We start from the raw sequence: 18,959 nt of genomic DNA, 5'->3' as shown, positions 1-18,959 counted from the left end.
TGCACTGAGTATGCTCTAGCCTCACAGAGCTCTCCTCCCCATATACCAAGTGCATTGTGTATGTTCTCAATTTCCAATGAGCCTCCTACATGCTAGGAAGAGATCTAGAGCTCAGGATGGGGTGCAGTGAGGGAATGTGGACATAGCAGCTACTCTTTCAGCCTAGAGGAAGGTGTGCTGCACTGGGAGCCAGGAGGAGATGGTGAGTTCTACTGTTGTCTATTCTTCTGACTGGTTTTAATAATTCTTTGTTGTCATAGACTTTGTTATTGAGCAAGGTCACACACATCTGTGCTTAGGCAAACAGCATAAAGGGGTAATGGAAAGATTGCACAAGGCCATCTGTGGCAGAGCTCAGAATAAAACCCTGGTTGTAATATGCAATACCTAAGAGTTAACCAGGTTGTACAGGTGACCTGGCATTTTCCTAACTTTTAAATGCTTGACTTTGCAACATTAATATACTTTTAATATAGGTTTTTGTATAGAATTTTAATTACAATCTCAATACCTCAGAAAGATGGGGAAAGAACCTCAAAGTGTTGCATCACTGCAATTTCACATGAAACTGCTCTTATATTTTGAAATATAGCACCAAATATGACATTCCATATCTTTAAAATACAAAGTTGGGCTGAGATCATGGAAACTTTCATTCTTTAAGGAGATAAATAACAGTCAACATGGATTTGTCAAGAACAAATCATGTCAGACCAACCTAATATCATTCTCTGACAGGGTAACAAACCTTGTGGAGGGGCGGAGGGAAGCAGTAGATGTCATATATCTCAACTTTAATAAGGCTTTTGATACTGTCTCACATGATCTTCTCATAAGCAAACTAACGAAATATAGCCTAGATGAACCTACTATAAGGTGGATGCACAACTGGTTGGAAAACCATACTTGGAGAGTAATTCTCAATGGTTCATAGTCAAGCTAGAAGGGCATATCAAGTGAGATCCTACGGGGATCTGTCCTGGGTTCAGTTCTAGTCAATATCTTCATAAATGATTTGGATATTGGCATAGAAAGTACACTTATAAAGTTTGTGGACGATACCAAACTGGGAGGGGGGTTACAAGCACTTTGGAAGATAGAGTTAGAATTCAAAATAATCTTGACAAATTGAAGAAATGGTTTGAAAGAAATAGAATGAAATTCAGTAAGGAGAAATTCAAAGTACTACACTTAGGAAGGAATGATCAATTGCACAAATAAAAAATGGGAAATGACTGCTGAGGAAAGAGTACTGCAGAAAAAGATCTGGGGCGTTATAGTGGATCACAAACTAAATATGAGTCAATAGTGTAATAGTGTTGCCAAAAGAAGTAACCGTCACTCTGGGACGTAGTAGTAGGAGTGTCGTAAGCAAAAATGATTAAAGGTCTAAAAAACTTGACCTGCGAGGAAAGGTTGGAAAAAATTGGGTTTGTTTAATCAAGGGAAGACTGAGGGGGGATATAACAGCCTTCAGGTAAATAAAAGGTTGTTATAAAGATTAGTGTGATAAATTGTACTTCTTATTGACTGAAAACAGGGCAAGAAGCAATGGTCTTAAATTGTAACAAGGGAGATATAGATTAGACATTAGGAAAAACTTCCTAACTGTAAGAGTAGTTAAGCACTGGAACAAATTACCTAGCAAGGTTATGGAATCTCTCACTGGAAATTAAGACCAGGATAGACAAACACCTCTCAGTGATGGTCTAGATAAATACTTAATCCTACCTCAGTACAGGGGACTGGACTAGATGATCCCTATCTATGTCCCTTCCAATCTTACAGTTCTATGATGCTGTGTCTCTCCATCGCCCCCTCTCCCTCCCAGGCTCCAGAAAGTTAAGGACTTCTTTAAAAAAAAAATGCTTGTAATGGAAATGTTTTGCAACCTTAAATATAGTTCTAGCAAAAACTATAATAATTGGCAGTTAGGGTAGCACCTTTCATCCAAGGAATCTCAAAGTATTATGTAAACAATTTTAACTTCTTTGAAGGAGTAGATATTGCCTTCATTTTAAATTGTGGCACAGAAGTCAAATGAATTGTCCAAGGTCATACATTAAACTGATGGCAGAATAGAAACTATATAATCTGATTCCCAGTCATTCTTTGACCTGATAAACATGAGATATTTGTGCTTCAGAGGATATTTATGCTTTGACTTCCGGTCCATGGTTATAGATATTTGATTTTTATTTTTCTACTGTCCTTTGTTTATAGGCTGGAAAAAATGCATTTTTTGTTGGTGACCTTGGACAGCTTCTGAAGAAACACATCCAATGGCAGAATGTGATGGCACCAATAAAACCATTTTATACTGTAAAATGCAATTCCACTCCAGGTGTACTTGAGATTCTGGCAGCTCTTGGAACTGGGTTTGCATGTTCTAGTAAAGTGAGTGTTTATTCTGTATATCCTGTTTGCCTGTCAAATTACCCTCTCTCTACACTGTGGTCTTCAGCTTTTGGTGTTAGTTACCATGCGGACGCATTCTTTGCCTTAAACTGTAAACCCTTCATTGTGATTCAGTATACCAATTCCACTTTTTACTCTTGAAGCAGCTTATAATATACAGTTTAGCTAGAGGAAGACCTTATTTGGGCTATATATCTGCATATAAGTTCAAGATAAATTCAGTACTGATACTCATTTGACTTGTGTCTAGCACTTTTAATATTGTCTTGTTTTTCAGTCTGAAATGGCACTGGTACAAGATTTGGGCATTGCTCCTGAAAATATTATATATACAAATCCTTGCAAGCAAGCTTCTCAGATAAAATATGCAGCGAAGACTGGGGTAAACATCATGACTTGTGACAATGAAAGTGAACTAAAGAAGATTGCACGTAACCATCCAAGTGCTAAGTAAGTGTTGCATTGAAAAGTGAGAGAAATCTTTGTTTATCTTATTTCTGTGGGAATTTAACTTTGGCTGTGGTATGTTTACCTGGAAGCAAGAGAAGTATGTGGGGATTTTTTAATGCAGTTTACTTGCATGTGTTTTGTCCAACCTTGGCTCTGGGCAGCAGTGTTTCTCTAAAGATACCGTTTTGTTGCAGGATTTTCTCTTCTGGGTCTCAGCTTTCTAGTATAACATTCCCCAAACTCAGTAAAATCCGGAGAGAACTTTGGCTTTGGAGTCCAACTTTCACTTCAGTGTTTTGGCAGTTTAATTTCAATACTTTGGTGCCTCAACTGAGGACTCAGCCTCCCTTCATCTGCAAGTAGTCTTGCGTTGCATGGCTTCAGTGTTTCATTTCAGGCTGTCATCCATTTATTTGAGTCCTAATGGCTTCAACCAAAGTCTTTGTGGCAAAAATTGTCAACAAATAAGCACATACATTGCATCTTCTTCCTAGGAGTTGGGTGTGCAGTGCTGTGGTGTCAGATATACCTGCAGATGTCACCAGCAAATTAAGAATAGTGAGAATTGTGTCCAACCATGGCTCAGAGTGCTTCAAAAGAGAAATCACTCAAGCATAAACCTGAGTCTGCTTCAGATGCTGAGTGCTGGAGTTCTGTGAGTGCCACCAACATTGGTACAGATTCCACTTCCCTCTAGATCCAGTGCAAGGTAGCTTCCTCAAACCATCTTGCATCATTCCCTCCATAGCTGGGGGCTCGACCATTGTCCAAGCCACCCAAGAGACTCCATCCAGTAGGGTTGTCGTGCCATTGCACCCTCTTTGGGTCCAGCTGGTAAAGAAGCGACAGGCTGCCCAGACTGTTGTCCCTGTCAGATAGTCGAAGTGTATTTCAGCCAAGTTTCCCTCTCTGTGCCCTGCCCAATCCCCACATGAACTTGTGGTTGAGGTAGCCATGGCTGGAGCATACCCCACTCCCGAGCAGATGTCCCTAACTGGACTAACACTTAACACCAACTTTCTATCACAAGCAATGGCTGCCATGGCTGTTGTGATCCTGAGCATCAGTGCTAAGATTATCTTGGACAAAGGCTTACTAGTTCACAGTGCAACTTTTTGCATTATGAAATATCAGGTCTTCATGCTCAAAGGACAGACTTCCTTTTTGAAAAAAAGGCCTCTGCCCTGTTTGAGTCAGTTTTCTAGGACAAACATCAGGTACCTTTAAAGTAAATAAATAATCTTAGTGTAGGCAGGCATGGACCTGGTCTGGCATCTAGTGCAGGCAGTCTTTGACGTGGGGTGATAGTAGCTAGGGTGCATATGTGATCATTCAATCAGAGTCAAAATGGCTTGTGCTGTCTTCCTCATGGATGTTTCCAGAGGTATACAAGACTGCTGCATGATGCTTGTTCCATGCATTTACAAAGCAGTTGCTTAGATTCAGCTGCCAGGAACAAATGCCATTTTGGAGTCTAAGTCCTATAGAACCTGATAAATAGGGGAGTCCGGATTCTCTTACCACATAGTTTTATTTCTTTCTGGATTTCATTTATTTGAGTTGGCTAAACTTTTGAAGTCCTTGTGTTTTGGACATATCCTACAGTCTATTGGAGTGACCAGCCTGGTTTTCCTTTCAGGAGGTATCTTATACCTTCTTTGTGTACTTAAAAAAAAATTTCATATTATTGGCTTTCATATGGCTTGCTCTTGCTGCCTGTTCCAATCACGTGACTCTAGTTACTTGCAATCCTGGAGAGAATCCTGCATAGAAAATGGTAATTGTTCTGCTTCTTCGAGTGCTTGGTCATGTCAATTCAAATCGCCAAGACAAAAGAGGGCCTCAGACCCATTTTAGACCTGCGTGATTTGAACTAGTACTTCAAAAGGCTCAAGTTCCGCATGGTCTCCCTACCCTCCATTATCCCGTCCCTGGATCCAGGAGATAGGTATGCCACCCTTGATCTGAAGTACGCATATTTTCATATTGCAATGTTTCCCGGGCACAGACAGTTTCTCTGATTTTGTAGTGGGTTGTTCCCATTTCCAATTTACGGCCCTCCCATTTTGGTCTGTCTTCCGCACCACGGGTATTTACAAAGTGAATGGCGGTCGTAGCTGTACATCTCAGATGACAGGGCTTGCAAATTTACCCATATCTGGACGACTGGCTGATCAAGAGGAGGTCCCAGTCTCGACCTGGTGCGAGCTGCCTGTCATTGCCTAGGCCTGCTAGTGAATGATCAAAAATCCACACTTGTGCCAGTGCAGAGAATAGAATTCATTGGGGCCGTTCTCGACTCCATACAAGCCAGAGTTTTTCTGCCTCAGCCTCGGTTCAAAGCAATGTCGAGCCTTATCATGTGCCTTTGCACCATTCCCCTGACAATGGCCCGGACTTGTTTGCAGCTGATGGGCCACATGGCAGCCTGCACATACATGGTACGCCACGTGCGTCTAAGGCTCAGACCGCTCCAGTCATGGCTGGCCTCGGTATACACCCTGAGGAGACACTCCTTGGACAGAGTGGTCACCATACTCTCACAAGTCTTTTTGCTCCCTAAGTTGGTGGTTATATCCCCGATCAGTCATGCAAGGGATGCCCTTCAAAGAACTGGTTCCCTTGGTCACCCTGATATTGGACGCTTCGGACCTGTGGTGGGGGGCACATATCAGCTCCAATCACAGTACCCCAGGGACCTGGTCAGAGAGGGACTGAGGGTTGCACATAAACATCAGGGAGCTCAGAGTGATACGGTTGGCATACGCGGTGTTCCTCCCCCTATTGATGTGCCAGGTAGTCCAGGTTTTGACAGACAACACGGCTGTGATGTATTATATCAATAAGTAGGGTGGGGCTTGCTCCCCATCCCTGTGCCAGGAGGTAATGCGTTTGTGGGACTTTGTGATAAGACACAGTATATACCTGGTGACTTCCCACCTCCCCTGTATCAAGAACACCACAGAAGACTGCCTCAGCAAGTCCTTCTTACCTCACCACAAATGGTCACTCCACCCGAAGATGGTCAACATGCTCTTCCAAAAGTGGGGGTTCCCCAAGTGGATCTCTTTGCTTCTGAACTGAACAAGAAGTGCCATCAGTTCTGCTCCATTCGCAGAATCGACAAAGGGGCGCTGTCCGATGCCTTTCTTCTTCTGTGGTGAGGGGCCCTTATTTATGTCTTTCTGCTCATACTGCTGATTCACAAAGTCCTGTTAAAGATCAAGAGGGACAAGGCAGATGTCATCCTGATAATGTCTGCCTGGCCGCGGCAGCATTGGTTCACAACGCTGTTGGAGCTTTCGATTTCCCCCCACCCCCCTCCAAGACATGCTATGTTAGCACAATCTCCTCTCTCAGGACTGGGGGTGGTTGTTGCATCCGAACCTGGAGTCTCTGCACCTGACATCATGTCGGCTGAGTGGCTAAACATGGAGGAACAAGCCTGTTCTTCTCAGGTGCAACAAATTCTAATGGGTAGCAGGAAACCCTTCACTAGAACATCGTACCTGACCAAGTGGAAGCGGTTTACCTGCTGGGCATCATCCCATGGAGTCGCGGCCCAGCAGGTTTTGATACAAACTGTTTTGGACTACCTGTTACACCTTAAGCTGCAAGGCCTAGCTATCACCTCACTGAGGGTGCATCTGGTGGCTATTTCCACCTTTCATCCCCCAATTCAAGGAAAATCGTTTTTTTCCCATGACATGGCAATTAGGTTCCTGAAGGGCATAGAGAGGCTTTACCCTCAGGTTAGGTATCCATTACCTTCTTGGGACCTAAACCTGGTTCTCTCCAGACTCACGGGAGCCCCATTTGAGCTCTTGGCGACCTGCCCCTTGTTGCTGTCCTGGAAGGCGGCCTTCCTGGTAGCAGTCACTTTGGCTAGACGGGTATCTGAGATTATGGCACTTGTCTCAGAGCCACCTTATATAGTCTTCTATAAGGATAAGATCCAGCTGTGGCCTTGCCAGGCCTTCTTGCCCAAGGTAGTGTCCCAGTTTCATTTTAATCAAGATATTTTCCTGCCTCTTTTCTTTCTGAAGCCCCATGCATTGGAAGAGGAATGACGATGGCACACACTCGATGTACAAAGGACCCTAGCATTTTTCATAGAGCGGATGAATTCATTCATAAGTCCACGCAGCTTTTCATGGCAGTAGCCGATAGGCTGAAAGGCTCACCTGTTTCGGCTCAGCAGACCTCCTCGTTGATAACCTCCTGCATTAGGTTCTGCTACGAGCAGGTGAAGGTCCCTCTTCTGGGGACTGTCACAGCCCATTCTACCAGAGTGCAGGCCTCGTCGGCGGTGTTTCTGGCACAGGTGCACATTCAGGACATAAGCAAATCTGCTACCATCGGTCATCGGTGCACACTTTCACCTCCCACTACATCATGGTCCAGCAGGCATGGGACGACACCAGCTTTGGCAAGGCAGTGCTGCAAACGGCTCATCAATAAACTCTGAACCCACCTCCAACGTATTGCTTGTGAGTCACCTAGAATGGAATCGACATGAGCAAGCACTCAACGAAGAAAAGACAGTTACTTACCTTGTAATTGTTGTTTTTAGAGATGTGTTGCTCATGTCCATTCCATGACCTGCCCCCCTGTACCCACTGTCGGAGTTGCTAGCAAGAAGGAACTGAGGGGGCGTAGGGCCAGCAGCGCCTCATATACTGCAGAGCCAGCCCATCATGTACTGCTAAGGGGAAAACAATTCCCATAACTGTGCATGGAGGTGTGCGCACACCTAGAATGGAATAGACATGAGTAACAGGTCTCGAAGAACAACAGTTACAAGGTAAGTAACCATCTTTTCTCTGAAGATTATCTTCTCCATCTCTCTCTTGGAGTTTGGAGAGAAACCTTTTGAAATGTTTGGTTTCTTAGAATTTGACGCTTTTGCTATTCAGCCTTCTGAAGCATTCTTTTTTCTAACCATTTTGTTTTGTGAATGGCTAATTTTTCTTTGTGGAGCCTTTGCTTTTTGCTAAAATCTGGAATTGACTGAAAGAATCCAAAGGCAATAATTACCTTCAGGGTATCATATGACACTCTGCCCTCACCTTCCCCCTCCCCCCCAGGAAAGAATAGCTCATGCTCCACTATCATTGCCTGTAAGAGCAAAAAAGCACTAAGATCTTGGACTTCCACCAGCCTCACTTTAGCCAGCTGAGACCCAGGAATGAGAATCCTGCAAGGTATTTTCAGAAGAGCAGAATTAGAAGGTAAGGTAGTTTTCCCTTTTATCTTGTAGAGTTGTTTTCAATAGAAGATCTTTACCGATACTTTATAATGCTGTCATGAAAACTTGTCAGTTCAGTATGGCATATGTAGTCCTAGTTAAAAGGTATTTCCAGAATAACCTTAGTGCTACTTAAGTTGTGGGGTGCAGAAAAAGATGTTTTTGGAATTCTTCACATATGATGAATTCAAAGGATTTGATTTTGTCAGGTATGACCAAGTCCAATATATAGGTTTGCCCAAACTAAAATTGTTTAATTTTGATAAATGATTTTAAAAAATTCCTCTCAAGTGTTTGTGCCAGTGAACAAGAACCAGAAAATGAAACTGACCTGTCTGCTTTAATTTTCCAAAATGAGTGAAATGCCAGCAGTAATAAATGGCTAAAATGATCAAGCAATGATGCTGAAAGGGTACACATGGGAGAAATGGAAGTTAGATTTTTCCCCTTCATGCATACCCCTTTAAATTGTCTTCTGTAAATGTTCACAATTTGAGGGTTCCACTAGATTTTTGGCAACTGGTAGATTATCACATCATTGGTGGTAGCCAACAGTGTGCTCATCCTTGCTTCGCAAGGAGACTGTGACCCTTCCTTTCAGATGCAGAACTTGCCAGTTATCCAGGCCTTTTTCATCTCTAGATTGGATTGCTGCAGTTCACTCTGCAAGGGGTGCTTGGACTTCACCAGCCAACCTCCAGTTAGTGCAAAATGCAGCTTTTTATGTTTGATGTTGTTTCTCACGTGGGGTTGAAAAAGGAGTCATTGACCCTTTAGATGATATTGAATGAGTTTGTATTAATGTAATCTTGTGTTTGTACATTCTGGCTTTGATAGGCATGTCTTTTCAAATTACCATTCCACATCAATTAAAGCATAAAAAGACTGATTAAATATCAACTAATGAGACCCAGCTAACCAAGCCACAAGAACTTAGCTTCTGGCCAAAGCCTGAGTTAATAGGTCTTCTATATGTGAGAAGTCTGACTCATTGGAGGATGAGAAATGGCATTCCTGCCACGTCCTTCCCCCCAGGCAACCAGGAAGTAAGGGGGGAGGGAATGGAACACCCCTTGCACCCACTGCAGCTGCCAGTGGAGTAGGAGGGATGGAAGGGGGTCTCCACATTTATCAGACCAACCAGACAAGGTTGATGTAAGAAGATAATCAGAGCAGTCTCCAGAGGGAATCCCAGTCACTCTTCCTCCTGGCAGCCAGGAGGAAAGGACTGGGGAGAACAATTCCATTGTCACTAAAGAGCAGCTTATGAGTAAGCACTCTATGAGAAGGTAACACTTTCTTTATTACAGCACCCAACAGACTCTTGCTGCTACAACAGAGTCTTAGTTGCTGCATTTCCAAATCCCTTTTCCTTGTTGGCTCCATGTTTTAGCTCCTAATTGCTAGTTTTTTCTCTGTACAGGATTGTTTTTATTAGGTTCACTTGACTCATCCATCGATGGAGCTGGAGTACTGACAACATAATCAACATACTTCTGACAGTCTTCAGGCTTCACATGTGCTGATGATGATGTAAACCAACTGTGCCCCAATCATCTTCCCCTTCTCTTAGGCTCTTACTACACATTGCCACAGAAGACATTAGTGGAGATGAGGAGATGAACATGAAATTTGGCACCATGCTGAAGAGCTGTAGGCACCTCATGGAATGTGCTAAGGAGCTTGAAGTCCAAATAGTTGGTGTTAAGTGAGTAGCTTTTTCATTTTGTCACTCCATTTGTAACATTAAATTCTCAAACTTAGATTTAAATCACATGACTTTTTATTGTGTCATTTTATTCTACTTATTCTTATTCTTATTTTTATTCACTTTATTCTTTCCTTATAGGGAACAATAAAAATTCAAGTTGCGTCATCTAAGAATTATTGGTGGCACTTGGTGCATTCAAATCAGTACAAAACAGAGAAGTAATTGCATTTGAGCTACATAAAGTGTCACTGATGTTAAGGCAACGCATAGTGGAAATGTGAAATCCCTTTTGCTATGGTCAGAAAAATTGCCAGGGCTTTTCATCCATTGACTTCCCTACTCATGCTCTTATGATTTCCAGTCATTGGCTTTTATCTATCGAACTCTGCATACAGAAATAAACAGTTGAACTGATAAAAGGCAGTAGTACTGTGTGGGGAAAATCAGTACAGATATTGGGTGAGATAATGCTGTAAGATTTAACTATGAAAAATTTTGTAGTCATGTCCATACTAATCACTTCAAAATTAAGTTCTTGTAATTTTAGTTTTTGACCTGTAGATGGCAGATCTTCTCGAAATGTTTTTAGTTTTTCTAAACTGAGTGACATGTCATACTTAATTCTAGATTAAGCTGGGTACACAACGATGAAAAATTCTCTTAATCACACTGATAAAAAATAGATGCACAAATTGTCTGTGTGCTTTCAACTGCTGCAAAAACTTGTGGAACGTTAATGAACTTGTGTTTGATAGATCAAGGAACCGACCAAAATAAGAGGTATATTCCTTTATCAGTCACCAAGGAGGATAAAAAAACTGATTTTTTTTAACTAAACAATTTAGATTTTAAAAAAATTAAATACATATTTCTTTTTAAAAAATAAACCTATTAAAATTGAAGTTGGCAACATATATTAAAGTCTAAACTTACTATCATATCATCTCTTAAATTATTTTAATTAAATTAAAAAGTAATATTCAAGCAGTACATGTTTGCTGCCAAAGTTTTAAAGAAAGACAAACCACTTAACATGTGGAAGTCATTGCCTTAAGCACCTGGAACCAGAGTGTGTTAAAGTGCTAAACCAGCTTTTGACAACAGTAGTGTCTTGTTCAATTGCAGAAAGAATATTTTCTTCATTTCAGTTTAGTCAATTAGTTCATTTTAATGACTAGCTCATTCAAAGTTGAGAAACCAGTTGGGAGCTGAAAAAGCAGAGAAGTTTGTTCTGCTCTTCCAATATACAAATAATGAGGTATCTGAGGATGAGATGAACTAGTTCTAAATCTTGAAGGACATGATGACCAGAAACAATCAGTTCATTTCACTACTAGAACTGCTTCCTTTGTATATCAATCACTTTCAAGGGCAAAATGCATTTTGTTAAATTTTTGATCCAGCACATTTGTTTTTTTATTAAACTAATTTTAAGAGTTGTGCATTATAATTAAATTCCAATTTCTATCGAAATGCAACTTGACAAACATTATAAGTAAAAATATTAATTATCTAGTAAATCATCTAGAATTGCATCATTCACCATTTTCTAACATAATAAAACGTAAAAATCTGAATAAATGTATGATAAGCTATATAATTGCTTGAATAAATGCTTATAGATAGATAATGTATCCTCCTGGTTAGCAAAAAGAAGTACCAAATTACACCAACCCATGAGAATCACCCTTTCTTTTGAAAAGTAACTAAAATATACAAGTGCAGAACAGGATTAAAACTGATTTAAATGGATCGCTCCTGTCTTGTCACAGTGAAGATTTATACTCTGGATGAGGTATCAGTAATCTGATCTGTCTAGCTTTTGTCACTTCAGTAACAGTAATATTGTGGCTGAGTTTACTTAGCGCCTAAGGATGAGAAGAGAATAAAAATTCTCAGCATTCAGGGTTAAATCAATGTGTCTAAATCTTTTCTAACCTAATTATAGAAATGAAAATCAATGTGCCAGCCACGTGGGTCACAAGGCTCAAAAAAGAGGCAGAAAATATAGCTGACTCTGAATTTGTGCCTGACTTTGTCACATTCTTCATTATCTCAAGGCTTCATCCTTTTTTTCAGATGTTTGGCTAGATAATCATGGAAAAGGACATTTAGTCCATCTGTGTGGCAATGCAAGATTATCTCTAAAATACTTTCTACATTTTAGTTCAAACTTACATTCTACTCTTCCTCCTTCCTGTCACTTGGTTGTGCTGAGCCTTCTCTTCTAGTTACATGTCCTCTGTTTTGCAGTTTGTATCATTTTTCATTTGTAAAACTGAGCTTTATAGAGAATACTGAGTGAATACATGTGCATGCTTCTTTGAACTGTAACATGTTAGAGGCTGAATGTCTCAAGGGGATCAGTAATGGGCTACGGAGCCTTTCATCTCTAGATTGCTGCTTTGGTTCCTATCCAAGTTAGTCATGATCAGAAGTGACCACCCTAATGGCTTTTATGAGCTATCCTTTACCTGATCCAGAGTTTCAGAAGCACCAAAGTTTTATATAGGGTTCTGAAACATAAAAGATATAAAATTAACTGTAGTCTTCATCTGATTCCCTTGGACAAGGGTCACCCTCTTAATTGTCACCATGTTAGCAGCCTGAGCAGAATGACAAGACTGTGTAACCATGGAAGCTGAATTCTCTCTCCATTGTCATCTCTTTTGTCATCTCTCCATTATCAAGATGGATACTTTTTACAAAGGAAACTATACTTTCACTGTTGCATGTATACTTTTTATGTTCTGTACATAAATAGGACATCATGATTGTTCTGGGCTGTCAGAACAACAAAGTTCATGAGCACCAAGTCACTTTTAAAAAGCCCTATGTCAGTGAATGGGCACAAGGAACAATTTTTGTGCATAAACATGGTGTCAGAATATTTTAAGTTTCAGTGGTGAAAATTTGTTTGTCTTCTCCTATCATAGCAAGATAGTGATCTTAGATTTTGAGACCAGACTGGCGGCTTAAATGGTACTTTATTCCTTCATGTTTGTAGTTTTAGATATGAGAAAATGACTGGTTGTCTGATCTGTTCTTAGCCTCTTATTTCCTAGCTAATGTTTTCTGTTTACCTGTTTTGAATTACCCCATTTCATCTGTGCCATCAAGGTGTCTAGTCCACAATCTGTCCCACAATGGAAATGATCAGAAAAAGATAATTGGGAATAACAGTTGTTCCCAATTCTTATAACATTATTGTTTTAATGTGTCCCTCTGGTCATTTGTACAATTCTATAAACCTGCATTACAAAAGTTTTAATTTTCCAAAGCCTAAAATTCTGTTAAAAAATCAAAACTAATATGGACACTGTGTGTAGGGAGTTGCTAGGGCTGTGTTTTTAAGAGTATTTTCTGTAATTGGATCTCAGATGCTAGCTCATAACTGAGACTATTTTTCTTTAGAAACCTATTTCTATAGATTCTCCATTAGGCAACTTTAACTGTCATATCTTGAGAACACTGACATCGAAATTTACCATTTTTAAAAGATTAGAATGAAGCCATTGTGAAACATTCTTAAATTGTGCTGTATACATTTGTCTTGTGTGTGCAAAAGTAATGGGATAGAAGGAAAGCAAAGCTGTTTTGAGGTCTCTTCCCCATAGCATAAATTTCTCTTAAACTAATAACACTTTAATCACTTGTGCATGGAAATATGTGCATTTCTACTACTATAAATACAGTATACCATCAGAACAATACTTCTCTGGTCAAATTCCCTTGAGTGATCTACTATACGTACCTGCTGGTCTAGATATATCAATGGTCTGTTTGTTAATGCAGGTTGTAGGTTTCTGTGTATTTATTATATTTTTTTTTTTTTTTTTTTTTTTTTTTTAGATTTCATGTTTCAAGCTCTTGCAAGGAACCTCAAGTGTACATTCATGCTATATCTGATGCTCGGTGTGTGTTTGACATGGCTGTAAGTATTTGTACCTGCATATGATTTAATAAAGGAGTCATCCTACTATATTCACACTAATGGAGATAAGAAAAATTGTTTCCTAAAATGTGTATTGCTATTCTGATGAGGGTAGGAAAGATGATTGTTGTAAAGTCCTTCAAATAAGGAATGATTACACAACTAAATAGTAAATTATAGACCTTGCTTATTATTTAATGTGAGTCAAATAAAATCTTTTGATGTTTTAAAATTTTCATCTTCATTACAGACCAACTCCTTTTTTTTAAAAAAGTTCCAGATCTCAACTCTGGCAGAATATATTTGTAGCTTTCTAAGTTAAGAATGCTTCTTGAAAGTAAATTAAAATGCTTGTTTGTTTGCCAAGACCAGAGAACAGGTTCTGTTTCCTCTGCATGAGATGAAATCACTATCACCTGAACAGTGCCTGTAGCTGCCTTCCTTGTTTCATTTTAGATAATGATGTCATTGGGTTTTGTGGTGGGGAGGAACAGAACTTTGTATGATCCTCTTGGCAAGGAGGAACTGACTTGACACTTCTTAAATTAATTTGTTTTAGGCTCTGTGTTATACTTCTTATTTAAGGAAACAGATTTTTGTATTGAAATTATTTCTGTTCACTTTAAGTGAGAAAGAAGAGCTTATATTTGTTTTTGTTTTCAGAAAAATCCAAAATAATTACCTTACTCTGATTATTTCAAAGTTATTGATGTGATTAATTACACGAAGAATACAAAGTTGAAGTTCCCACAGGAGTCTTAACTCTGCCCCTTTGTGCATATGCATTACAAGAGGGGCTTTCATTACATTATCTCACCATGCAGACTTTTATATTATCCATACTTATATATGTATCTAAGGTTATAAAAATGTAATTATTTTCCATTATAATTATTGTAGTATAATATAGAACAGTGTGTTGCGCTGTCTGGTTTTGTGGGAGAAGACTCTTCTACTGTATACTCAACAGGGGTAGAGTTAAGGTTGCGGTGGGAATTTTACTTTAGAATTGCTTAATTTATGTAATTGGTCCCTTAATTAATATTGCCATAATGTTTAATGTAGAATAACATTAGATATAACCACAGTGAGTAATTCACTGGAATACCTTTTACTGTGTTTAAGATGTCACAATTTCACATTTAAAAGCATGAGCATTCAATATAGAATGAGATTGGAGAGAGGAGCACCAATAAACTTCAATAGTTTCTATTGTCTGCATACTTAAAATCCTGTCTATACTTCTTTTTTAGGAAGAATTTGGCTTCAAGATGAACGTGTTGGACATTGGTGGGGGCTTCTCAGGTTCAGAACTTGAGCTGGAAGAGGTATGCAACTCAGTGGAAGTTAAAATTAGCTTGTCTTTCATTTGTCGACTTGGAGTATTGACATGTTCGTTTCCAACTAATATTGATAGTTGAAACTCTGACAGTAGATTTTAAACCATGGAGATGGATTGGACAATTGCACTATAGATTCATTTTCAATAAGGGATTATTGTTGAAAGTATTTAGCAGACAGTTATAGAAGTTCATAAAGTCCTGCTGGTCTCACAATTCTGATTCAACTAATTTTACATAAATTGTTCATAAAATTGTCCCTCAGGTGCTATGGACATACAAATGGGAGAAACAGTAACTATTCCAAATTGCCAGCAAACCAAGGCCTCAGTTATCCTTGTAACTTTTTAAATACTTTTTTTTTTGGGGGGTATGCTTTTTGCCATGAAGATTTTGGCCCTTTCTTCTGGAGGTGGTTCTTTTTACCATATTCATAGTGGATAAATACTGCAGCAGCAGGAGTTTTGGTTTAGAACTGAAAACACAATGCCTCAGTTGGACATTTGCTTTAATGAGCATTAAGAGTTTTACTCTAAGAAGAGCTCTACGCTGAAAAGTTGCATTGGCGTAACTGCATTTCTTAGGGGTGTCAAAAATCCACACCACTGCGAGACATAGTTAAGCTGACCTAACACACACCCCCCAACCCCCGCCGGGTGTAGACAGCATTACTTTAATAGAGGAATTTTCTGTTGACTTAGCTCAGTCTCTGAGGGAGGTGGGAGAACTCCTCCTCTCACTGTAGTGTCTGAAGCAGTACAGCCACTCCAGCATTTTAAGTGTAGACATAGCCTCATTTGATCATAGTTTGCTGTCATGACCTGGTTTCTAGTGAATAACAGCAATTTAGACTGAATCTATTTGTTTCAGCATCCCAGTGCTTTAGGAGTTTACTTTTAGGAATACACAGAATAATCAAACAGCTAGAATTATTAACAGAACTTTGGAAATTTCCTACTTAGTCCATGTTTGTCTTACTAAGTAGTTGTGGACAAGTCATGTAAGGCTATGGTTCTAATACTGAAGTTAAAGATCAGATTAATGTTGGATAAATTAAATGAATATCGTTCGTTTCTTTATTTGCCAAGATGCAAAAGTGTTGGGGGTAGTGGAGCAAATTACTCCTTGTTTTTTTTGTTTTTTGTTTTGTTTTTATTTAAAAAAAAAAACAAAAAAAACCCCAGACCTGATGCACTTCATGGATTCATAAATAATTTGACAACATCTGTTGTACTACAATCACTTTGAAATGACTTGAATGGATGATTCAGTCATTGGAATGACTTGGACTTTACTGGACACTGGGGATAATGATACCTAACTCCTTTGTAAAGCACTTTGATATCTGCTGATGAAAAGCACTGTGTAAGACCTAGGAATTATTATTAGGTGCCTAGGTATAGCATCACTATCCTAAAAGTAACATCCATTTTATTTTTGTAAATCTTGGCCGTAGTTTCTGAGACTTGATTCAGCAAAGACCCAATATAGTAAAAATCAGCTTGTGGCCAACTCACCATGCTGTAAATTGTTGGTTGGGAATTTGTGAGAGAGGACTTCTGTGTCCCATTTATCAACCCAGCACCTTTCATAAGAACTATAAACTTTAAAATAATTCAGATGAGCTATACAAACATTAGTTGTAACTTCAATTTCCTAGGTTAATCATGTCATCAATCCATTGCTGGATGTCTACTTTCCTGAAGAATCCGGTGTTAATGTGATTGCAGAGCCTGGATGTTATTATGTTTCATCTGCATTTACTCTAGCAGTTAACATCATTGCAAAGAAAGCTGTTGAATATGATAAATTTCTTCCCTCTGGACGTAAGCAACATATTTGTTTTGTATGTGTGTGAATCAGTACAAATAAGTGTCCATTTTTGTAAGTATAGCTCCATTTCATGTGTAGATCATGGGTTATATGCTTTTTTAATATTTTTTAAATTCAATAATGGCTCGTGCTTGAGTCAACTCTGTTTCTTTAAGGTTCTGCTCATATGTTCCTCTTAGTCTTGGCAGAATTAAGTGTTGATTTTTTTAAAATAATTTTGATGGATAATACTGATGTTTGTTTTTAAGCATTTTTCTTTCATTTTTATCTTTTAAGTTTTCACATTTGCAGGAAATTACACTGGGGGGTGGGTATCAGACAATAATTGTTTTGTAGATGTTGTTTAAAAAAATCCAAGCTTTTTATAACTGGTAAAACACAAATTATCAACATCACATGTCAAAATATAAAAAATGAATATTCTTTAATCAAACTTTAATACATTCTCAAGGAGCATTTGTCTCTCTTTGCCTATCTGTACATTTTGTTATCACTGGTGGAAATACTTTTTCGTCAGTTTGTGTGTGTACGATGACATAGATACTTAGCGATAATCTAATCCTTCCAAGCCTGGTTAATCTGCACCTCCATTCATTTTCTGCTTTTTGTATTTGTTTGGCATTGCTTGTTTCCTCACCAGTAAACAGATCTGGCTCATCTATGATCTTCAGGAACCCTATCAGTATATAATTAAAACTGCTTTGGGGCAAATGGAAGAAAATGCAATGGAGCTACTATTGTCCCTCTCTTCTAAAGTGGAATTTTTGGATGTTTTTAGTAAGGACTAGAATATTAAATATGCAAAATGTTAAGTTTCCTTAAGCATAGCCTTTAGCAGTAGGCTTGAATTGGTATTCTAGTCCCATAATGACGCTCTCCTTCCCCATCATTCCTATTCCAGTGCATGTTTCACATACTCTTGGAGGGAAAATTAACTGTTACAGAGAATTACAAATGGAATGTTTATTATAAAACTATGTAACCATTTTTCTTCCAGTGGAGCAGATCAGGAGTGAGGATGAGCCAGTCTTTATGTATTACATGAACGATGGTGTTTATGGTTCTTTTGCAAGTAAATTGTCTGAGAAATTGAATACCATCCCAGAGGTTCACAAGGTGAGTCTATATCATATTCTTACACTATTTACAAAGGATTATTCTTTTGCAGAGAAACTCTACAGATCCATTACAATGGGTCTTACTCCTGTTTGCAGCTTCTCTGACAGGTCTGGTTGCTTCCCCCCTCAGGCTGGTGAGAGTGGCCATACCCCTGAAGACCCAGCCACTGTTAGCCAGTTTGAACTGCCTCCAGCAGCTACAGGAAGGCTTTTACCAGATCTCCTGCTTAAAGCAACAAGAAAACAAAACCACCAGAAAGGTTTCTAAGCATTACTGGGCTTTTATTTAGCCTGGGGGTGGGGGCCTGGGTGCTCTGCAGCAGGATTGCTGAAATTCTCCCCTCCTTCTCCTCTCCTCCTCCTCCCCCCCAACATTTGATACCAGGGTTGCTGGCTGCAGAAGCTTCCAGTGTAACATGTCTGGACATGCTTCGCTGGTGGAACTCCTCCCAGGCATTTAGAGGAATAGATAAGTTGGAAGCAAAGGGTACAAAAAAGACTGGGCTAACTAGACCCTGCTTAGGCCATGGTCGGCTATGCCAGAACTGCCTGGCCAGCTAAACTCAGCTTGTGCTGCAAGTCAGCCATGCACTACCTGCGTGACTAATGGGACCCTGCCCATTGCATGTCAGCCATGTCCCATACTGCCAGCCCTGGAGGGCTGAGGAGGAGAGCAACCCAGATGCAAAGAAACAAGCAGGCAGTAAAGTGCTTCTTGGCCCACTACTTGTTTCTGATTTACTCTACCCTCTTTAACAAGGTGGCAGTCATCCCTTACGAAAGCCTGCTTTACTTATTCTTATGCCTTTTGACTCTTCTGTGGCACTGCCTAGCTCCCTAAGGGATCCATTGAGACAAAGGGCTATACACCATGCAGCTGTTGTGTAGCACTGCCTGGCTCACTATG

At 39.5% G+C, this 18,959-nt stretch overlaps 1 protein-coding gene across 3 annotated transcripts in view; it reads left to right on the top strand.

Annotated features, from left to right (window-relative positions):
• Positions 1-18,959, top strand: part of AZIN1 (antizyme inhibitor 1) — a 60,549-nt gene that overhangs the window by 29,178 nt on the left and 12,412 nt on the right. For all 3 annotated transcript variants that reach the window (XM_067537342.1, XM_067537341.1, XM_067537343.1), the window contains exons 4-10: positions 2,224-2,397; positions 2,696-2,868; positions 9,690-9,824; positions 13,680-13,761; positions 15,015-15,089; positions 16,762-16,927; positions 17,932-18,050. In XM_067537342.1, coding sequence (XP_067393443.1) covers positions 2,224-2,397; positions 2,696-2,868; positions 9,690-9,824; positions 13,680-13,761; positions 15,015-15,089; positions 16,762-16,927; positions 17,932-18,050 — 924 coding nt within the window. The remainder of the gene's footprint in view (positions 1-2,223; positions 2,398-2,695; positions 2,869-9,689; positions 9,825-13,679; positions 13,762-15,014; positions 15,090-16,761; positions 16,928-17,931; positions 18,051-18,959) is intronic.

Source organism: Emydura macquarii, unplaced genomic scaffold (genome assembly GCF_026122565.2).
Source record: "Emydura macquarii macquarii isolate MOO-44397 ecotype Brisbane River unplaced genomic scaffold, CSIRO-AGI_Emac_v2 contig_383, whole genome shotgun sequence".
NCBI classification, from domain to species: Eukaryota; Metazoa; Chordata; order Testudines; family Chelidae; genus Emydura; species Emydura macquarii.
The sequence above is the reverse complement of the archived record's forward strand: the minus strand, read 5'-3'. Positions and strand labels throughout refer to the sequence as shown.